The sequence below is a fragment of the Sinocyclocheilus grahami genome, unplaced genomic scaffold (genome assembly GCF_001515645.1).
Source record: "Sinocyclocheilus grahami isolate Dianchi unplaced genomic scaffold, SAMN03320097.WGS_v1.1 scaffold62.1, whole genome shotgun sequence".
Classification (NCBI taxonomy): Eukaryota; Metazoa; Chordata; class Actinopteri; order Cypriniformes; family Cyprinidae; genus Sinocyclocheilus; species Sinocyclocheilus grahami.
The window spans coordinates 1,134,999-1,156,397 of NW_015505241.1; the positions used below are offsets into that span (position 1 = coordinate 1,134,999).

General features: G+C 37.6%; 1 protein-coding gene across 1 annotated transcript in view; it reads right to left on the minus strand.

The window, feature by feature from the left end:
* The window catches only part of LOC107584730 (synaptic vesicle membrane protein VAT-1 homolog-like), a 42,879-nt gene extending 23,577 nt beyond the window's left edge, over window positions 1-19,302 (minus strand). The window contains exons 1-7 of the mRNA XM_016271445.1: window positions 19,001-19,302; window positions 18,045-18,174; window positions 16,218-16,433; window positions 15,847-15,989; window positions 13,058-13,161; window positions 9,778-9,833; window positions 9,478-9,672 (exon numbers count right to left, since the gene is read on the minus strand). Coding sequence (XP_016126931.1) covers window positions 9,478-9,672; window positions 9,778-9,833; window positions 13,058-13,161; window positions 15,847-15,989; window positions 16,218-16,433; window positions 18,045-18,174; window positions 19,001-19,209 — 1,053 coding nt within the window. The 5' untranslated portion in view covers window positions 19,210-19,302. The remainder of the gene's footprint in view (window positions 1-9,477; window positions 9,673-9,777; window positions 9,834-13,057; window positions 13,162-15,846; window positions 15,990-16,217; window positions 16,434-18,044; window positions 18,175-19,000) is intronic.
* Between the last annotated feature and the right edge of the window lie 2,097 nt (window positions 19,303-21,399).

Here is a 21,399-nt window from a genome sequence, read left to right on the forward strand (position 1 = left end):
GTACCGATCGAGTCATAAAATGTGATTATCGGCCAATACCGATCTCCGGCCGATCGATCGGAGCATCCCTAGTTTAAGGTAAAAAAAAAAAAAGTTAATGATGGTTTTGTTTCTTACAAACAAGCACTGGTTGCAGATTATTGTCATGTTTTTAGACTGAGAAGGCACGGTCACCTCTACGCTTGAGTCTGGTATGCAGAATTACAAGAAGGTTCTGGTTGCAAGATCTTAGGCTTCTCGAACAAATTGCGATCGGTTCGTGAGATCGGCCAAGTTAGTGAGTACCGATCGAGTCATAAAATGTGATTATCGGCCAATACCGATCTCCGGCCGATCGATCGGAGCATCCCTAGTTTAAGGTAAAAAAAAAAAAAGTTAATGATGGTTTTGTTTCTTACAAACAAGCACTGGTTGCAGATTATTGTCATGTTTTTAGCAGCAGTTTGGACTCTCATTCTGACGGCACCCATTCACTGCAGAGGATCCATTAGTGAGAAAGTAATGAAAATCTAAATTTGTCCAAATCTGTTCTGATAAAGAAACAAACTCATCTACATCTTAAATGGCTTGAGGGAGAGTACATTTTCGGCAAATTTTCATTTTTGGGTGAACTATTCCATCTGGTCACCCACTATGGCTAACCTAGTGTTTAGCTAGTTTGGGTGGTCATCCAGCTGGTCTCAAAAGTGCCCAAAATTCCTCTAAAATCAACATACACTCTTAAAAATAGGTTACAACAGGAGGTTTTCACAGTGATGCCATGGAAGGACAATTTTTGGTTTCCCAAAGAACCTTTTAGAGAACAGTTTTTAAAAGAACCTTTTTTTCGTAGAACCGTAACGCACAACAGATGCGTGCAGTGAGGCTCAGATCAGCTCTAACTTCACTGAATCTGCTGTTAAAAATGAACCATCTATTCATCATATCATCATGCAAAACATACACAACAAATAGCGAATTTTTCATTGTTTCTCGAAACGTCATAGCATTTCAACACCAGCGATGACATGACTGCGGCACCAAATCATTTATGTCCCCACACATCATGTACGTCATCACGCGTTAACGTCATCAAATTGCGATCGGTTCGTGAGATCGGCCAAGTTAGTGAGTACCGATCGAGTCATAAAATGTGATTATCGGCCAATACCGATCTCCGGCCGATCGATCGGAGCATCCCTAGTTTAAGGTAAAAAAAAAAAAAGTTAATGATGGTTTTGTTTCTTACAAACAAGCACTGGTTGCAGATTATTGTCATGTTTTTAGCAGCAGTTTGGACTCTCATTCTGACGGCACCCATTCACTGCAGAGGATCCATTAGTGAGAAAGTAATGAAAATCTAAATTTGTCCAAATCTGTTCTGATAAAGAAACAAACTCATCTACATCTTAAATGGCTTGAGGGAGAGTACATTTTCGGCAAATTTTCATTTTTGGGTGAACTATTCCATCTGGTCACCCACTATGGCTAACCTAGTGTTTAGCTAGTTTGGGTGGTCATCCAGCTGGTCTCAAAAGTGCCCAAAATTCCTCTAAAATCAACATACACTCTTAAAAATAGGTTACAACAGGAGGTTTTCACAGTGATGCCATGGAAGGACAATTTTTGGTTTCCCAAAGAACCTTTTAGAGAACAGTTTTTAAAAGAACCTTTTTTTTTCACTTTAAGGAACCTTTTGTGCAATGGGAAGGTTCTAGTGCTGGGCGGTATACCGGTTCATACCGAATACCGGTGTTTATTTTTGTTATGATATTAATTTTTTTAAATACCGCAATACCGGTACAGGTCACTTAAACAACGTTCGGAACGTGACACTGTTTGAAAGGGGTCCCTTTTCACTGTCGCACTGTGGTGAGGGAACAGCTGTATGTGTTACTAAGCGTGAAAGTTCAGAAACTGAAGCTGTAGAACTAATAGAACGTGATGACACAGAAGAACTCATCCACAATATCCACACTGACCACCACACATATCCACCGCCCCCTGCCATCAGCTCCCACTGCCAGTCAGGCACAAACTCACAATTCTGAAAACATATCAGTCTTTTACCCCAAGTTTATATCTCATAATTCTGAGGAAAAAAAGTCAGAAGTGTGAGAAAATAGTCAAAATTTTGAGATAAAAACTCGCAATTAACTTTTTAAAAATTGTATTCAGTGGCGGAAATGGGCTTCCATAGTTGGGGGAAAAAATTCAATTGGTCAGATAAAGATTTTCTTTCCAAGTTTAAGGCTTACAGTTCAATGGTGTGAGCATCAATATTTTATGAAATATGATGTCAGAGTAGCATGCCTTGCACAAATCAACATTCTCTGCATCTGCACCAGCTGGACATGCTAATGTTACCCGTACGCTGCTTTGAAGTCTCTCCAAAAGATCACAGCTGACAAACAAAATTACAGGTGTGTCCTGCATAATGAGCTCTCGATTCTTTAGAATTAGCATTTAGAAGAGCACGATTATTTCCCCATGCTCAAAACTACAAACAACTTTTTAATACATCTTAATTGATGTGTGCTGTAATAAATGAGTCTGTATGCAATTGAACCGTGACAAGGCAAGAGCCCAAAATGAGTCCTAATTATTTAATATATAATAAGAATTGGTTTTCGAGAATTTAAGAGTCTCTATTTAAATTTTTAAATTTGAAAATCTTACAAATTTGAATTTGAACTTTCCTTTTTTAATTAATTACCCTTATGTATATGCATTTATTTGAATTTCAATTTGTTTAATTTTTGCTAGTGTACGGAGTTGATGAAAACTGGACCCAATCACAGTAGAAATTTGCTTATGGAATTTTAGTGAGTCATCTAAAAGAAGACCCAGATTCCGTACCTGTGAAGACTTAAAAGCCGATAAAGGTCCTAGGTCAAGATTTAAGGCTTTCATATTTTCTGATGGACCGAAAATGATCACCTCAGTTTTCTCTTCATTTAAAGATAAAAAATTTTGAGAGAGCCAGGATTTAACCTCGTCTAAGCAAGATGAAAGAGCAGTCATCGCCAATGGGTCATTCTTCCTAAAAGGTAAATAGATTTGCGTGTCGTCGGCATAAAAATGAAACGACACCCCGTGTTTTCTAAAAATGGAGCCCAGAGGTAGCATATAAAACGAAAATAAAGTGGGGGCCAAAATTGAGCCTTGCGGAAGACCACAGGGGAGAGAAACCGTGGAAGAAAAAAATTCTCCTAGCCTCACCACATATTTCCTGTCAGATAAAAATGACTGGAACCACTTTAGAACTGTGCCAGAGAGGCCCACCCAAGATTCTACTCTATTGATTATTATAGAATAGTTAATGGTGTCAAAAGCAGCTGATAAATCTAAAAGAACGAGGACCACAGAGTCACCCATATCAGTGGCTAAAAAGATGTCGTTTAACACTCTCAAAAGGGCAGATTCAGTGCTGTGGGCAGCCTTGAAACCAGATTGAAAGTGCTCAAACAGACTATTTACAGCAAGAAAATATTGAAGTTGGAAAAACACAATCTTTTCCAAAACCTTGGAAATAAATGGTAAAACAGAGATGGGGCGATAATTTTTAACTTGAACAGACAGATCAAGTGAAGGCTTCTTGAGGAAAGGTGTGACAGTGGCTACTTTCAGATGAGCAGGAACCACACCAGTTGAAAGGACACTAGGCCCGGTCCAACTGAATCAACAATATGTTTTAAAAATCTAGGGTGGATAACATCATATGAAGAAGAGGATGGTTTCAGCTTGGCAATATTGTCTTTGAGTGACTGAAGGGAAACAGGTTCAAAAACATCCCAAGATGCAGACAACGGCGAGGGGAAAGGCAACTCAATAGGGGAAGTATAAGCTACCAGTCCTAGTTTAACTACTTTATCCTTAAAACACCCTGAGAAGCTTTCACAAAGAGCGACAGAGGCAACAGACATAGTATTGGTGGGGGATTAACAACAGAATTTATAACAGAAAACAAGACCTTGGGTCTGGACTGATTATGTGGAATCAAATTAGAAAAATAGGTCGCCTTAGCTGATTTGGCGGCTCTCTGATAAGTCAATAAACTATCTTTGAACAACTGTAATGAAATGTGTAAATTGTCCTTTTTCCACTTACGTTCGTCCTTTCTACATGTTTGCCTTAGCAGCTGAGTTTCAGCAGTATGCCACAATTCAGATTTAGGTTTGAGCTTGAGAGGTTTTAAAGGAGCAGTCACATTCATTACATTAAGCCAAGCACTGTTTAACAGACTCAGATGTTCTTCCGCATCCAAGTCCGATAACGGAGAGTCCAGGAGTAAATGAGAACAAGACTTAGCAAAGCATTGATTAAAATGTACACTGAACTGAGAAGAATAAACCCGAGACAGAGAAGTCACTTTAGTAGAGACATGAGAAAGACTAGGAAGAGACATGGAAAATAAAATAGGCTTGTGATCAGAGAGCATATAATCAGAAACTGTAACATCAGTAAGATCAACCCCATAAGAAAGAACAAGGTCCAGAGTAGAGGTCTACATGGAGGACCCGGGACACGACCCGGGATCCGTACGGGTTCGGGGCTATATTTTAAATGGTCAGCCGGGTCCGGGTCGGGTCCCAATCTATTACTTCGGGTGCCAGGTCTGTTTAACATTGTGTGTAATACCCGAGTCGATCGGACTCGGAGAACACCCGGCCGTTATCAGAGTCAGTCAGCACTGTGCGTGTGTTGTTTTGTATCTTTCAACTTGTAAAATTAGGAGGAGAAAAGTGTGAGTTGGTAATTTGAAATAAGGTGGGGGAAAAAATTAAAAAACACGAGCGACATCATCAGAAGCAGGGTGGGCGGAGTTAATGCGCACGCACGGTGATAATGGATACCTTCATGAGTGATGCGAGTTATTATTGATTATTTTTATAATAATATTATGAATGAACCGTCTTGTTGTTATATCTAAAATTTTTGCTCAGACTCGGCACAGACAGCCATGGCACTGGACGAGCAATCGTTATTATAATCCAAATGGGCAAACAGTCTAAATTATTATGCAAGTTGACTCGAGTGCAAAAAATGCTAAACTGCAAAGTCGCATTTGCCATCCGTGACAGCAAGTGGATTTTTGAAACTGGAATAATGAGTGGATTACGCATTTCAATTGGCAAGAGAGGAATAACACGAATGTAACTTTCTTGGCAAGGAGGATTGTGTGCATCACAGTCAAGTACAAGGGAGAAGGCTTCTTACATTAGGTAAGACAAAAAGTTTAATTTTCGCAACTTGTTTATCGACTTCTTAATAGAAATTTGCTGTGGAATATGTGCCGATCGGGTCCAGTCGAGTCTATGTCTTCCCGGCCGGGTTCGGGTCCATCTTTCAAATAATTGACGGTCCGCGTCGGTTCCGGGTAGTACATTTTTGACATTTCTCGGTTCTGCACGGGCCCGGGTCCAACTTTCAAAATAATAGACGGGTCCGGGTCGGTTCAGTGTAGCACATTTACAAATTTTTGGACCCGTGTAGACCTCTAGTCCAGAGTATGACCATGGATATGAGTGGGGCTTTTAACCCACTGTATCAGGTTAAAAGCATCAATTATATTAAGAAATTCCCTCGACAGAGGGTTTGACTGACAGCAAACATGAATGTTAAAATCGCCCACCAATAAAAAAACGTTCAAATTTAGTGACAATGTTACCAATAAAGTCAGTGAATTGCTGTAGAAAATCCTGGTTCTGCACGGGCCCGGGTCCAACTTTCAAAATAATAGACGGGTCCGGGTCGGTTCAGTGTAGCACATTTACAAATTTTTGGACCCGTGTAGACCTCTAGTCCAGAGTATGACCATGGATATGAGTGGGGCTTTTAACCCACTGTATCAGGTTAAAAGCATCAATTATATTAAGAAATTCCCTCGACAGAGGGTTTGACTGACAGCAAACATGAATGTTAAAATCGCCCACCAATAAAAAACGATCAAATTTAGTGACAATGTTACCAATAAAGTCAGTGAATTGCTGTAGAAAATCCTTAACTGAATGTGGAGGATGGTAGACCACCGCTAAGCAGACAGGACCATTCCAGTCGAGATGGAGAAGTTGAGCTTCGAAACTAGTATAAATATCCACAGGAATGGAGCGACATTGCGCACGATGAGAGTTTTTCATAACAGTCACTAACCCACCCCCTCGTCCATTTTGGCGAGGGGAGGTAAAAAATGTGCAGTCAACCGGGACCAATTCAGAGAAAGGGGTAAGATCGCCATCCTTAATCCATGATTCATTTATAAACATAAAATCCAAATTATGTAAAGAGAAGAAGTCATTCAGCAGAAAGGTCTTGTTCACCACTGAACGAGCATTGATTAAAACCATATTGGGTGGAGGGACAGCGCCGGGGGAGAGTGACACTCTGCACAGCAGACGCATCATACCAGGAGCCGCTCCAGTACTCCGGAGATAGCGGCTGATCCGAGGAAGGCCAACTCGAGAGACGGAGGGCGGGAACAGGGGAAGAACAGGTCGAAGCCACCGGTGAGTCTGATCCAAGAGACGCCAGACCACGGAGCCGCCATAGAGTGGCTCGAGAAAAGGGCTTGAAATATAGCCCGCATGTAGACGGCCTTTCAGCTTGATCGCAAGTCCTCCCCAAGACCCGCGCTTTCTCCTGCGCTTCCTCCGTGTTGTTATGGGGCCAGAAGCGAATGCACTCCGGAATGTCCGTTGTAAAACGTCCATGTGGTTTGTTAAAGACACACTCCACATCCGACTTGTGAAAGCTAAAAGGTGTTGATCGAATGTCCAAAAGAGTCTGGCGATCATAACCCACAAGGGCGCCACAGTTTGAATACAAAACAAGCAACCAGACTATCAAACAAGAGAGCAGCAGACGGCATGCCGACACTGGCGCCATCTTGTTTCTATATATATGTTTTAGTAAAAGAATTTCCACCAAAATAGACTGTAACAACATATACAGTATTTATATTTTCAAAATATTTGCATGTGCTGTAATTACATCCGTGATTCATTTCTGTACATAGATCTATAACTACACTGTTGACCCTTCTCCTAACCCTTAACCCACACATAAACCTCTAACCTTACCCATATTCCACCTCAGCAGCAGCAAAAGTGTTTTACAACACAATAAGCACACTAGTTAAAAACCCAAAATAGGGACAAAACTATTATTATTATTATTTATATTTTGGGTATTGTTCTTCTGCGGTCTCAAGTATTATTTCCTCTGATTTTAAATTGTATGTCTATTTTATCTTTTATACACTATGCTATAACGCGAATGACAGATACTACCTGCAGATGTATTAAGAAAATGTAATCACTAAAACTCAAGACTTATCCTTCCTGTTTTTATTTGATAAAAATAATGCAAGTGAATCAATCTCATTCCAAAGCAAGACAGGCTTTATTTCTCTGTGGCGATTGACTTGATTTACTCACCAAAACCTTTTTTTTTCTTCTTGCAGTTGGCACTTTGCTAATTAGTGTTAATTTTGGACCCTGTTAATACTTTAGCTGGCAGCTTCAATTCAAGATTTCATATGAACTGTGAGAGGTTGTGACAGTTTTGCTGTAAATGCACATTATTCCTAAAAGTCTGTAACATATAAAGTAAAAAAAAAAAAATCAGTAAAACAGGCTGAATATTAAAGCAGTGATTGATGTGTGCTCTTTCTTTTGTGAGATCCACTAGTTTATTAAATATAATTTATTCTTTCACAGGGCTGAGTGCAACACTCTGACTTCTTGGGTTAAATTTAATATATTTAACTAATTATTAATCTATTAATGGTTCAGTTCAGCGTTGCCAGATTTTGCAAGAAAAACAAGCAACCAGAATAAGTGAAAAGGAAAAGTAATTTACAGCTGCATAATCTAAGCAGCAAAATGTGTCACCACACCACACAGGAAATCGCAGAGTTATTCATCATTTTCAACGTTAATAATGCAATAATGACTCTATGAGCTATTAATCAACTCTCCGAGACTTCTGCAATGTGAATGAAGCGTATCACACACAGCTCTGTTAAACACAGGCAGGTTTGGCCGCAGACTGTGCTGCTCTGTTGGGTTTCACAGAGGGAGGGCTGTCTGGCTGTGTAGGAAGAACAGAACGACATAAACCAGCCGTAATCAAAGCAAAAAGATGCACAAGGGCCGAACTGCCCACCTGTCATCTGATGGTCTGAGACAGCAGCTGATTGCATGCAGGAATGGAGGTTGGCACGCGTCTTACTTTTACAAACCTTAAAAGCCGAGCTTTCAAAGGGCTTTAGGGAAATCAATTTTCAGGGATTTAGAGTAGGTAAATGTATTGCTTGACTGATGACAGAAATCTGAAGTGAAATCACACTAACCCAAGCACAAAGAAAGAGAATCAAACTCTAAATATAAAATGAGTCACTGTGTTGAATTGATCAATGAAAATAAAGTCAACATTGAGTAGTAAATTTATCACATTTAAACGGAAAATGGGTAGTGAATGGCAATTCGCAGACTTGCGAATATTTTGATATATCTATAGATTTCATAGAGATCCTATCATATAAATTTTTTTTTCTTTCCATTTCCTTTTCCTGAGGTTCCATGATCTAAAAACAGACAAATTTTTATTCTTTCTGTACCTAAGAAATGTCCATTTTTGTATCTGCCACTGCACCTTTAAGGCTTCTTCTGTGTAAATACGCTCTGTTATGATTGGCAAACTTCTTTGCATTGAAATGAGTAAAAAATTGTGATTTTCAGTTCTAAAAGTAAAATATGCACGTAAAGATACACTACCGGTCAAAAGTTTGCAATATTTCTTATGTTACTGTCTCTTATGTTCACAAGGCTGTATTTATTTTAACTCCGTAATATTTTTAAATACTTCTACAATTTAAAGAACTGTTTTCAATTTGAATATATTTTAAAATCTAATTTATTCCTGTGATGCAAAGCTGAATTTTCAGCATCATTACTCCAGTCTTCAGTGTCACATGATCCTTCAGAAATCATTCTAATATGCTGATTTGGCGTTATTATCAATGTAGAAAACAGTTTTCACTGCTTAATATTTTAGTGGATACCATGATACACCATTTCAAATTTTGGGGTAAGTAAGATTAAAAAAAGAAAGAAAGAAAAGAATTGAATACTTTTATACAGCAAGGATGTTACAAAAGAATTATATTTCAAATAAATGCTGTTCTATTGTACCGTCTATTCATCAAAAGAATCCTAAAATAGAGCATGCAATAAATTTAAATATATTTCAACAGAAAATGTATTTTTATTTATTATAATTTTAAGTTATGATAATATTTCACAATATTGCAGTTTTCTTATTGTATATTGGATCAAATAAATGCAGCCAAAGTGAGCATAAGACACGCCTATCAAAAACGTTACAAAATCGTAATTATTCCAAACATCTGACTGGTGGAGTACATGAGTACAATGTGTTTATATATTTCACAAGTTGGAAGAAAATTTGATTGCTTTTGAAAGCGCTGTCTCTTACCTCCTCAAGTGCCCATAAGGAATCAACAACAGGCTTGATCTTCTTTTGGTCGTAAAGGGAAAGAAGTTTTTGCACTGCTGTTTTGACTTGGTTGCACCCTCCCTGCTTGAAGAGGAGGTTCAGGAGCGAGAATCCGGCTATGACTTTATTCTCCTCATAGAGTTTGATAGGGTTCACCTTCTCAACCTGCCACCACTGTGAGATAAAGAGCAATGTTTTTAACAATAAACTGACCACCAAAACTTCATCATGGTGCAACACTGAAGATGTTATGGAAAATAGATATCAAACTCTACTCACAGATTTAGCAAAACTGAAGAAACTTTTTGTCTCTCCTGTCACCATGTTTGATGAACCTGGAAATGTGTTCACAAAGATACATTTTAATACTGTATATATTTTTCAGAAGCCTTTTTAAATATGATATAAAAAAAGGTTTGCACATGTGCTTCTTGTTGAGTATCATATTTGATACACCAGACTTCTATGGCTCATATAGTATGACATAGGAGAATATGGCGCTCATACTTCAGTTCTATTCAGAGGCCCACACTGAGCAAAAATGTGGTTCAGCTGCTGACATTCTTATGGCCAAAAAGTAAGATGACATTCCGATAACTTGTAATGTAAATCAATGAGATCTTCATAACAGTATAGCAGAGTAGACTATTTGCATAAAATGCATTTAACGGTGTAACACTGTGTCTCTGTGAAGCATTCAAAACACTGCACTGTTTGAGCATCCCAACAAACCCGATGCAACACTATTGGTTCAACCAGTCTATCAAGCTTTAACTTAACCAATGGCAGATGGGGAGTAATCGGAAAACATGTTTAAAAACAATTATAAATTTTGTAGATGCAAGTGGCTCAGAAATTACACTAATTAATGTTAAAAGACACAAAGTACAGTCTTGGCATATGAAGCAATAAAACATGGCACTATTACAGCAATGCCAAATGGCTCTCTTATTAATAAGCTCCATCCAGAATTATGTTGACTGATTCATTCATTTGGCAGTAATGTGTTCTTAAACCAAAATTTTACATTATCTCTGCTCTGTGGTGTCCCTCCTAATTAAATATCCCTAATGGGCCAGAAAGCTAAGGGAATTGAAGTAATTAAAGTTGCAGGCATTATCTTTTATGAGAATTATGTGATTAACCTCAATTTGCTGTTGGCCACCTAGAATGTGACACCTTGTGTGTCTAGTGGCTGCTTTTAAATGAGGGTCAAGAGGTCACACATGAACCGTTTGGATATTTCCTACTCATGGGGTATGACATCTTGCTACATTTTTTCTCTTTCTCTACAATCCATTGCATGATGCAATAGTTACCAAAAATGAAAGTTCTGTCATCACTGGTCGTGTCCACTTGTTGTGTACTTAAAGGTCCCCTGAAGTGCCTTGAAACACGCAGCATTATTCTATGTGGTGACGTAATTTCAACTGAAACAGGAAGAGAGGGCGGGACATATCAAGCAGCCCCGCCCCCTTTTTAAAATAGCCAATAGCGTTTTGTTTATATCTGCTAGGGCCAGAGCCGTTGAGCTTGGTAAAGTCGCTTTTGACAGTCACAGTCTAATAGATTACCCCCTAGATTCAATATGAAACTCTTAGTAAAACAAAATAGTGGTCATAATCATGCTGAGGCTGTGTAGTTGTAAAAGTCTTTAATATATGCCGACTCGCGCATATGATCCGCTCCGTGCGATCGCGTCTCTGGACCGGAGCCAAAGTCCGGATCAGACTGTTTGCGCTGCCACGGTTCGTGTGAAACAATGTGAAACCAGACCTTATTTGCACCAATCAAAAGCATATTTACACTGTCTGAATCGTTCCCTATCACCTACATTGTGCACTTCGTGCCATTCACTGTACAGGAAATACTACACTGTGAATAAGTGACCAATCTCAAGCCGCTTCAGTGTCTATTTATAGAGCAGGGGGCGGGTGCTTCGGATTCTGGAGAGAATTTGATTGGTCAGAAGATTTGATGAGAAGATGAAGTACGATGTGACGTCAAAAAAATTAATTGTGCCGTTTTGGCGGAAGTGACGAACTGCAAGCTTTGAATGCTTATATCTTCTAAATGTGAATTTTGTCACTGTTTTGGAGCACACTGCCTTATAGATAACCTTAAGACTAACATATTGTTACTAACACCCAAAAAACTTTGATTTTGATTTCATGGGGATTTTAAATCTAAAAAATATATATTTTAAAATACTGTACTTGCAGAACGATACTGCCTTGAAAAATATCGGTATCGTATCGAAAACAAAATAAGTGGTATCGCCCATCCCTAATCTCAAGCCGCTTCAGTGTCTATTTATAGAGCAGGGGGTGGGTGCTTCGGATTCTGGAGAGAATTTGATTGGTCAGAAGATTTGATGAGAAGATGAAGTACGATGTGACGTCAAAAAAATTAATTGTGCCGTTTTGGCGGAAGTGACGAACTGCAAGCTTTGAATGCTTATATCTTCTAAATGTGAATTTTGTCACTGTTTTGGAGCACACTGCCTTATAGATAACCTTAAGACTAACATATTGTTACTAACACCCAAAAAACTTTAATTTTGATTTCATGGGGATTTTAAATCTAAAAAATATATATTTTAAAATACTGTACTTGCAGCTATTTTAACATTGATGAAGTATAAGGTCACTTAAGTGTACTTTAAGAGAGTACGCTATGTTTCCTAACACACTTAAATGTGCTTTTAAAAATGCACTTTGTAATAATGTCAAATTAAAGTCTAATTTGTAATAATGTCAAATTAAATGTACTTTAAATTGCAATTTAAATAATTGTTTTAATATACTATTGTCATGTTTAAACAAGTATAATTATTTTGATGTGTTGAATAGCATACTAAAATACGTGAAAAGGTATTTAAGTATAATTTTAACTAGTGTGTTATTCAATATTCTATTTAAAGTTAATATATTTTAAATGTAGTAAATTGTAATTTCATCATAACAAATGTGTAATTACAAATGTATTTAAATACATGACATACAAGTTTCAATAGAAATGACATGAATAGAAAATGACATTAGAATATTTCAGTTTACCATAAATGTTTGTCAGTACATTCAGCAGTACACTTAAACCATATTTCTATGTGAAACGGCATATAACTTGTACTTGCATTCAACTTAAGTGGGTCAAAAAAAAGCACTCTGCATTTCAACTAATTGTCATTTCATTTGAAATAACATGCAGTTAAGTGTCCAAAAGCAGTTCAGTTTGCACTTAAGTACATTCCTTTAATGTACATTACTTCCCTTAAAAGTCCTCTTTTTTTTAAAGTATGCTAAAATGTACTTCTTTTTCACAAGGGATTGGGAACATCGCTTATAGCACATTTTTTGTCCTTTCTGGTGCTTTACAGCTTACGGTGATTAAATGTTTCTCATAAGGAAAAGCACTGCAAGAACATTCTTCAAAACAACGCATATTGTGGTCCACAGAAGATGGAAAGTTACACTGCTTAATGATGACAGAATTTTCATTTTGAAATGTTTAATTAATTTCAGTGTTATGCAAATGCTCTTCATCCGTTTGTACCAACCATACAGGATGTACGTTCCCATGGGCTTGAGCAGAGTTAGGCCTTTTCCTGTGTTCTCTCCACACAAACAGTCCAGTACAATATCTACTCCATCTGGAGATATCCTGCAGGAGAAAAGAGACATCATTAACCATATTGCTGCTCTAAGCACTGGTAGCTTGCTTAAATCGGGGCCTCTGAAAATTTTGAATATTAATATTGCCCTAATATTGAATATTTTTTCAGCGTCTCAGCTGATAAGGAATGAGAGGTATGTCTTTAGAAACATGGGCTCTAATGCATTCCTGACTTCATGGTTCTTGGACCGCCTGCCAGGCTTAACCATTAGGAGGTCTTGTGATGCCTGGGGTCCTGCCTATTGTGGAAGAGAGACCAACTTGAGACCAATTTAATTTAGCTTTGCCCCTGATCCTGAGAGGAATGTGGAACCACAGAGATGAAAAGAGTCCTAATCTCCGCTCTCATACTCAATTTACGTGAATAAGTTTGAACATAAACGTGCACCAAGATCAAATCCCTTCAATAAAACATATTTTGATAGAATAACACTAACAAAAAGTTCCAAGTACTACCATAGTTTTAAACCAAGGTAGTAATACGTTGTTGTTTTGTATTTTTAGAATTACCAAGGTATTTTAGCATCACTGCACAATGTTCTTGCTTGTAAAGGAAACCAATAATAATGGACAAATATGCTTTACAAATGAGATCCACCATATGGAATCTTCTACATAATAATAACAACGTTTTCTCAAGTCAGTTCCTGCACATTTTCTAGCTTTGTTCTAACATAAATATACACCAAGAGCAAATCACTTCATTAAAATATTTATTTTGTTAGAATAAAACTAACAAAAAGCATAAAATACTACCATAATAGACATAACTGACATGTATTCTAGAACTACTATCATTGTACTACAATTACCATTACTAAATTCTAAAATTACTGTTGTATTTTTTACCATTTCTGCACCATGGTCATGTTACACATTTTCTGGCTTTGTTTGAACATGAACATGCAGCGAGATTAAATCACTTAAAAACACATATCACATATATTCTAAAAAAATCATCAAGTACTACCATTGCAGACTTAAACCAAGGTAATACCTTGTTGTAGTTGTTTTGTATTTTAGAATTACCAGGGTATTTTTACCATTTGTGCTCCATGGTCTTGCTATACTTTTTTTATTTGTATTTATTAGTCAGTTGTTTGAACATGAACATGCAGCGAGATTAAATCACTTAAAAACACATATCACATATATTCTAAAAAAATCATCAAGTACTACCATTGCAGACTTAAACCAAGGTAATACCTTGTTGTAGTTGTTTTGTATTTTAGAATTACCAGGGTATTTTTACCATTTGTGCTCCATGGTCTTGCTATACTTTTTTTATTTGTATTTATTAGTGTGGTGGCTGCATATTTTCTGTCTTTGTCTAAACATAATCAAAATCACTTCAATTAAATATATATGTTGTTAGAATAACACTAACAAAAAGTACCAAGTACTATCATTTTAGACATAAACTAAGATAATATCATGCTGTAGTTGTTGTTTTTCATTTTAGAATCACCATGATATTTGTACCATTTCTGCACCATAGTCTTGCTATAAGACATTTTTTGTAAGGGAAACCAATAAAAACTGATAAAATATGCTTTGCAAATGAGATCCAGGGGAATTGTTAGGAAATAGCCCTTCAATCTTCTGCAAAATGATGTTTTCTCAAATTTCTTCCAGCTGGTTTTGAATGAGTCAGTTGCTGCACATCTTCTGGCTTTGTTCAAACATAAACGTGCACCAAAATCAAATTATTTCAATAAAACTGAGTATTTATTTTGTTAGAATAAACCCAACAAAACAATCAAGTACTATCAATCTAGGCATAAACCAAGATAATAACATGTTGTTGTTGTTGTTTTGTAATTTAGAATAACCATGGTATTTTTAACATTACTGCAGTATAGTCTTGCTACAATTTTTAATTTTTTGTTTCACTTTTTTGAAAAATGATTTTTTCAAAAAAAAAAATTTTTTTTTTGTTGAACCAAGATAATATTATGTTGTTGTTTTTTATTTTAGAATTACCATAGTATTTTTTAGCATTACTCCACCAATATCTTGCTACAATACTTTTTATTTATTTATCTATTTATTTATTCATTTATTTTTGTAAAGGAAACCTGTAAAAAATAAGGTAACATTTTATTTTAAGGCGTCCTTGTTACACGTTACAGGTACCTACTATTATAACAACAGCAATAAATTAAGCATAATTACATTCAAGTAACCCTGACCCAAACCATAGAGTAAGTACATCTAGTTAATTAATATACTTAAATGTATCACTGTAACAAGGACACCTTAAAATACAGTGCAACCAAAAAAGAATATATCAAAAGATGCTACACAAATGAGATTCACCATAGGAATTTTTAGACACCAGCCCTTTAATCTCCTACAAAATAATGTTTTCTCATATTTGTTGCGGTTGGCTCTGAATGAGTCAGTTGCTGCACATTTTCTGGCTTTGTGTGGTTGATCAGAAGGACGTACATTTGCCCCTCCCCATACTACAACACACTACTTTCCCATCTGCTGGGTGTTGCCATGGGGACTGGAGCCACGCAGGTCTAGAGGAAGTACTGGTGACGTCTGAATCTCAGACTTGCACTGGCCTCCCAGTATGACTCATTTTTATATTCTCATCATCTAACCAATCCCGCTTCTCTATGCTCATTTACTTACTCGCGTACCAACAACAGTGTTTGTGCTTACTTCTTAACTTCCGGAACGTAGTCGATGTTTCTGTCAAACAGATGAGTGACTGAATGCTTTATGGCTTCGTGCTTGAAGGGTGAGGCGGTCCCAAACACAGTGACGTTCGGGACAGTGGAACAAAGTTGAGCGACTGCTTGACCCTAATATGCAAAAAGAGAAGAAACGGAACAAAATGTGTTCAACTCATTTTGATCGTATTCCACCAAAAGCCATATCGTTAAGCTTGGAAAGCTGAATATCAGTGTGGGATCAGATTATATGTTTGTGTCCAAATCCCCATTTTTCTATAAGCTAAAATAAACATAACTTTAATATCTGCGACATCAAAGTTTCTTTACTAAACCTTTCCCTCAAAGCTACAGACTTACCACCGCACCTCCTGCGGAGTGAACTAATACAGACATCCCCTCCCGGAGATTGGCCACTTCAAACAGCATCATGTAGGCAGCCACAAAGTTCATAGAGAAGGCAGCCGCCTCTGGGAATGTCATGTCGTCTGGGATCTTATGCACGAAATCCAACGGTGTGCACACCACCTCTGCCCAAGCATTGTAGTTTACAAAGGCCATCACTCTGTCACCTATCTGAAATGAGGCAAAACATGGTCCTTAAAGGAACAGTTCATCCAAAATAAGAATATACTTACAATTTACTCAACCTCAGGCCGTCCAAGATGCAGATGAGTTTATTTTTTCATTGATTTGGAGAAATGTAGCATTGCATCACTTGCTCACCGATGGATCCTCTGCAGTGAATGGGTGCCATCAGAATGAGAGTTCAAACTGCTGCTAAAAACATTGCAAGTAATCCACACTCATCACTTATCATCTTGTGAAGTGAAAAGCTGTGTGTTTGTAATAAACAAATTCATTTTTAATTCCAAACCTTGCTTCCAGCTAAAATACATACATCCTCTATCTATTATATTGCTTTCTCCAAAGAAAAGGTTGTATGGTCTGATAAAGTGAGGGTAGAAATATGCAAAGATCAAACACCGTTTATAAGCATAAACCGTCCAAAACAGTTCTAAACAAATATGATGTGAGAGGACAACAGGGGATGGACTTTTTCCATTTTCACTGGAGGAATGTGTTTTTTAATGGATTATGGCCTCAATTATTTTGGCCAGAAGCAATAGTTTATAGTTAAAACACTGGATTTGTTTCTTTAAAAAAAAAAAGCTTTTTTAAACACAGGGCTTTCTGCTTTACAAGGCGTTAACTGGTGGTCTGGAGTCACGTGGATTACTTGTGCATTATTGTGATGTTTTCATTCTGACGGCACCCATTCACTGCAATAGACCTACTGGTGAGCAAGTGACCCAATGAAGAAACTCATCTATATCTTGGATGGAAAATTTCATACATGGGTGAACTATTTCTCTCAACTCTATAAAGCAAACTCAGCACCAGACTGAAAGGACTGATTTCGGAAGCATATAAAACCAGGACATTTTTTTTTTCCAGTTGAACATTTTTATGAAAGCTTAGAAAAGTACTAACCGCTTCCTGAATAAGTACACGACCAACACATCAGCATTAAAAACATTTCTGCGCGTACCTCAAAGCCTTTGGTGTTTTCTCCCACAGACTCTACAATCCCAGAACACTCAAATCCAGGCACAAGAGGCGTTTTTGGAGGATTATCAATATTTCCTTGACGCACCATTAGATCAAGAAAGTTCAGCCCACTGTAAAATTAAAAGATAATTTAGCTAATACTTAATTCTAGTTCATTTCAATCAGAAAGTATTCTGAAATACTCCAAATTTGATCAAGTTCACAATACACAATAACAATTTTATATTATATATAATAGGCGTTATTCCGCGTATTTACGCGATATTACACTCTAAAAAATGCTGGGTTAAATACAACCCAGTGCTGGGTAAAATAGGGACAAACCCAGCAATTGGGCTGTTTTGACCCAGCGGTTGAGTTAAATGTTTAACCCAACCTTCTGGGTAGTAACCCAACCGCTGGGTCAAAATAACCCAATTGCTGGGCTTGTCCCTGTTTTACTCAGCACTGGGTTGTATTTAACCCAGCATTTTTTAGAGTGTACTAAAGTTGAAATGTCCCAGAGCAGTCAAGCACATCAAGAACCAACTAGATGAGGATCTGCTAGAGGTACTAACCGCTTCCTGAATAAGTACACGACCAACACATCAGCATTAAAAACATTTCTGCGCGTACCTCAAAGCCTTTGGTGTTTTCTCCCACAGACTCTACAATCCCAGAACACTCAAATCCAGGCACAAGAGGCGTTTTTGGAGGATTATCAATATTTCCTTGACGCACCATTAGATCAAGAAAGTTCAGCCCACTGTAAAATTAAAAGATAATTTAGCTAATACTTAATTCTAGTTCATTTCAATCAGAAAGTATTCTGAAATACTCCAAATTTGATCAAGTTCACAATACACAATAACAATTTTATATTATATATAATAGGCGTTATTCCGCGTATTTACGCGATATTACACTCTAAAAAATGCTGGGTTAAATACAACCCAGTGCTGGGTAAAATAGGGACAAACCCAGCAATTGGGCTGTTTTGACCCAGCGGTTGAGTTAAATGTTTAACCCAACCTTCTGGGTAGTAACCCAACCGCTGGGTCAAAACAACCCAATTGCTGGGTTTGTCCCTGTTTTACTCAGCACTGGGCTGTATTTAACCCAGCATTTTTTAGAGTGTACTAAAGTTGAAATGTCCCAAGAGCAGTCAAGCACATCAAGAACCAACTAGATGAGGATCTGCTAGAGGATATTATTCCTAAATGTGACACAGAAGAGTTACATTCTTTGTTTCAACAATTTAATAGTCATAAGTAAACATTAAAAAGTATATCCTTTCACAGCATATGGTTTGAAATCTCTGCAGTGTATGCTGAGCTCCGCAGAGGAATCAACAAAACAGGTACGGGTTCTTTTTTCTGATGAAACATCTAACCTCCAAAACCACCAACATTCATATCATGAACGGTTTTGAACCCTAAATAGAATTATGGATATAATGAAGGCACCTGCTCTTCTTGCGGCAACATGTTGCTGCTGTTGCCAGTCGCGCGAAGTCTCAGATGTGCCACATCATAGTCATTACGCATGTTGAAAAAGATGAAATAAAAGACTATTTAAGATGAAATATTTACCATGCTTTCACGCGAATTTTGACCTCTCCTCCCTGAGGCTCTGGCATTGGTCTCTTGGTGACTTTGAGTTTGTTTATACCACCAAAGCCAGTCAGCACCACAGCCCGCATTTCTTTTGAATCTACAACCGCACAAACGGGATTATCCGGCTCCTTCTGGTCTATCATTTGCTCGGTCTCTTCAGCAATCTCAGTCCCTTCCTTTGCCATGTCTGAAGACGATGTGAACAGCCTAACGGTCTGCCGAAGCCCTCCTGGAGACTGCGCTCTCTTTGCTGCTCCTGCCGCACCATCCACTAGCGATGTTCGAATCGTGAACGAGTCGTTCTTTCGAACCGGTTCATTCGAACCGAATCGCACAACATTTGTAAATCACTGGACTTTTAGAATGTACGAGACTTTTTCGAAAATAAAGTGCTTTAAACTGTTTCTTAACTAACTCCAAAAAAAAGTGGGGCAAAAATAGTACAATTTTCATCGATAAACACTTTTAAGTAGTTCAAGTGAGTCGACAGATCATTGAAACGGTTCACCGAAACTAAAAAGACTGTACACATTTTTATTCGGAAATACAATGATAAGCAGCCATATTTAACTTAAAGATATTTACGTCTATACGCCGAAATTTGGACTTCTGGCATATCGATTTAAACATTCTGAACCACTGAAACGAACTGTCCGAACGAACCGATTCGCTAATGAATCTGATTCAATGCTTTTATCCACCACACTGGAAAGCAGAACATATGTGTCACGTACGGTATCCGAATAAGCTACAATACCGTAAAACTAGTAATAGCCTACATAAGAAACTAATGCAAAAATCCTTGAGAAGAAGAAAAAAAATCATAAAGTACTGAAGTTCTCTATTATTTAGTAACTGGCAATACAATTCAAAATACGACTGGTGAAATGCGTACTGTGTTAAAAAACACAAAAATGACATCTAGTGGTGAAAATGGTTTCTGTAGAACCTATCCATGCATTTGGTCATTTAAAAAAAAAATACAAGCGTTGAAGAAATTACATATTAAATAACAATCTGGTTTTCTTGTCCTATAATACAATCAAGCTTCTGCCACACAAGGGGAAAGGATGTGATATGATTTAATGGATCAACAGACCTAATGACAGAACAGAAAATAAATCAGACAACTGACAAAAGCTAATTCCAAGTGTGATTGTACACAGACAACGGGATCAATAAACTACTGAACAATGACTGAAGATTCAACCCATGCACATGCCTTGCACACTCATTTACAGGCAAAAAAATCCATTTGACAGTCTTTTATTTTGTGCGTATTACAGCATTTGTGAACCATATCTATCTTTCTATAACTGTACATCGTTTATTAATAACATCTGTAAATTACTCCTCTGCCACTGTTATAACGCTGCATAATTTACTTTATAAAGAGAGACAGACTGAGGTGTGTGATAACATATCGTAGTGAGACAGCAGACTGACGTGATGTGAGAATGACGCGGAGCAGTTCCTACTTTCTAGGTACATCAGTGAATATGCGTAGACCGTGCATGGCTTTAATCTCATCTTTGAGAGCCTGTTGAACAACAAACCACAGATTATAATTTACACTGAATACTATTTTAATGACATGTATTGCGATCTCATAACTAATGCAATAAATACAGTAACGAATTAGCCAGACGAATGATAAGATGAGAGACCAGTGGCCTGTTACACAAAGCTGACTGATAATTTACCTTTATTCCACACCGCTCTGTCCCTACTCTGAGAAACGGACTGATCTTTTCCTGTTTTTATGAAACCCCGCCCTCAGATATAGGCGATGGGCTCTGATTGGTTTGCTAGCCCAGTGTGTTGTGATTGGCTAAACCGCCTCTAGTGCACGTCTAAACGTCCCGCCCCTCACCTCAGCGGCATGTTCGCCAGGGGTTGTATTGTAAACAATGGCATCATTAATATCAGTTTGAGCCTGATTGAGAGGCAGAGGATATTATTGAAGAGGATCACGCAGAACCTGTGCAAGCACAGCTTTTAATGGTAGGCCTATGTTTTTTGTTTGTTGTTGTCTCATATTTTTAGATGCTGTTGCAAATGCTACTTCTTATGTTAGCTTTTAATATAAGGTTTTATCCTGATTAAAGCTTTAAATACAGTACAGCAACCACACGCACGTCCATGTTTAATGCTTCTCATAGCTATGTGAAAATAAGTGCATAATTGGAACAGTTCATTGTTGGAGCTGAGCTGAGAGAGAGAGAGAGAGAGAGATGCAGAGTGTGTGAAGAGCAGGGGCAACGCGAGGAACAGTATTGAGAACCGCTGCTTTTGAACATCGATTTTGAAACCTGTGAATCCATTAGAATCGTTAGAAGACAGAATCGCGATTTATATATGAATAGATTTTTTTT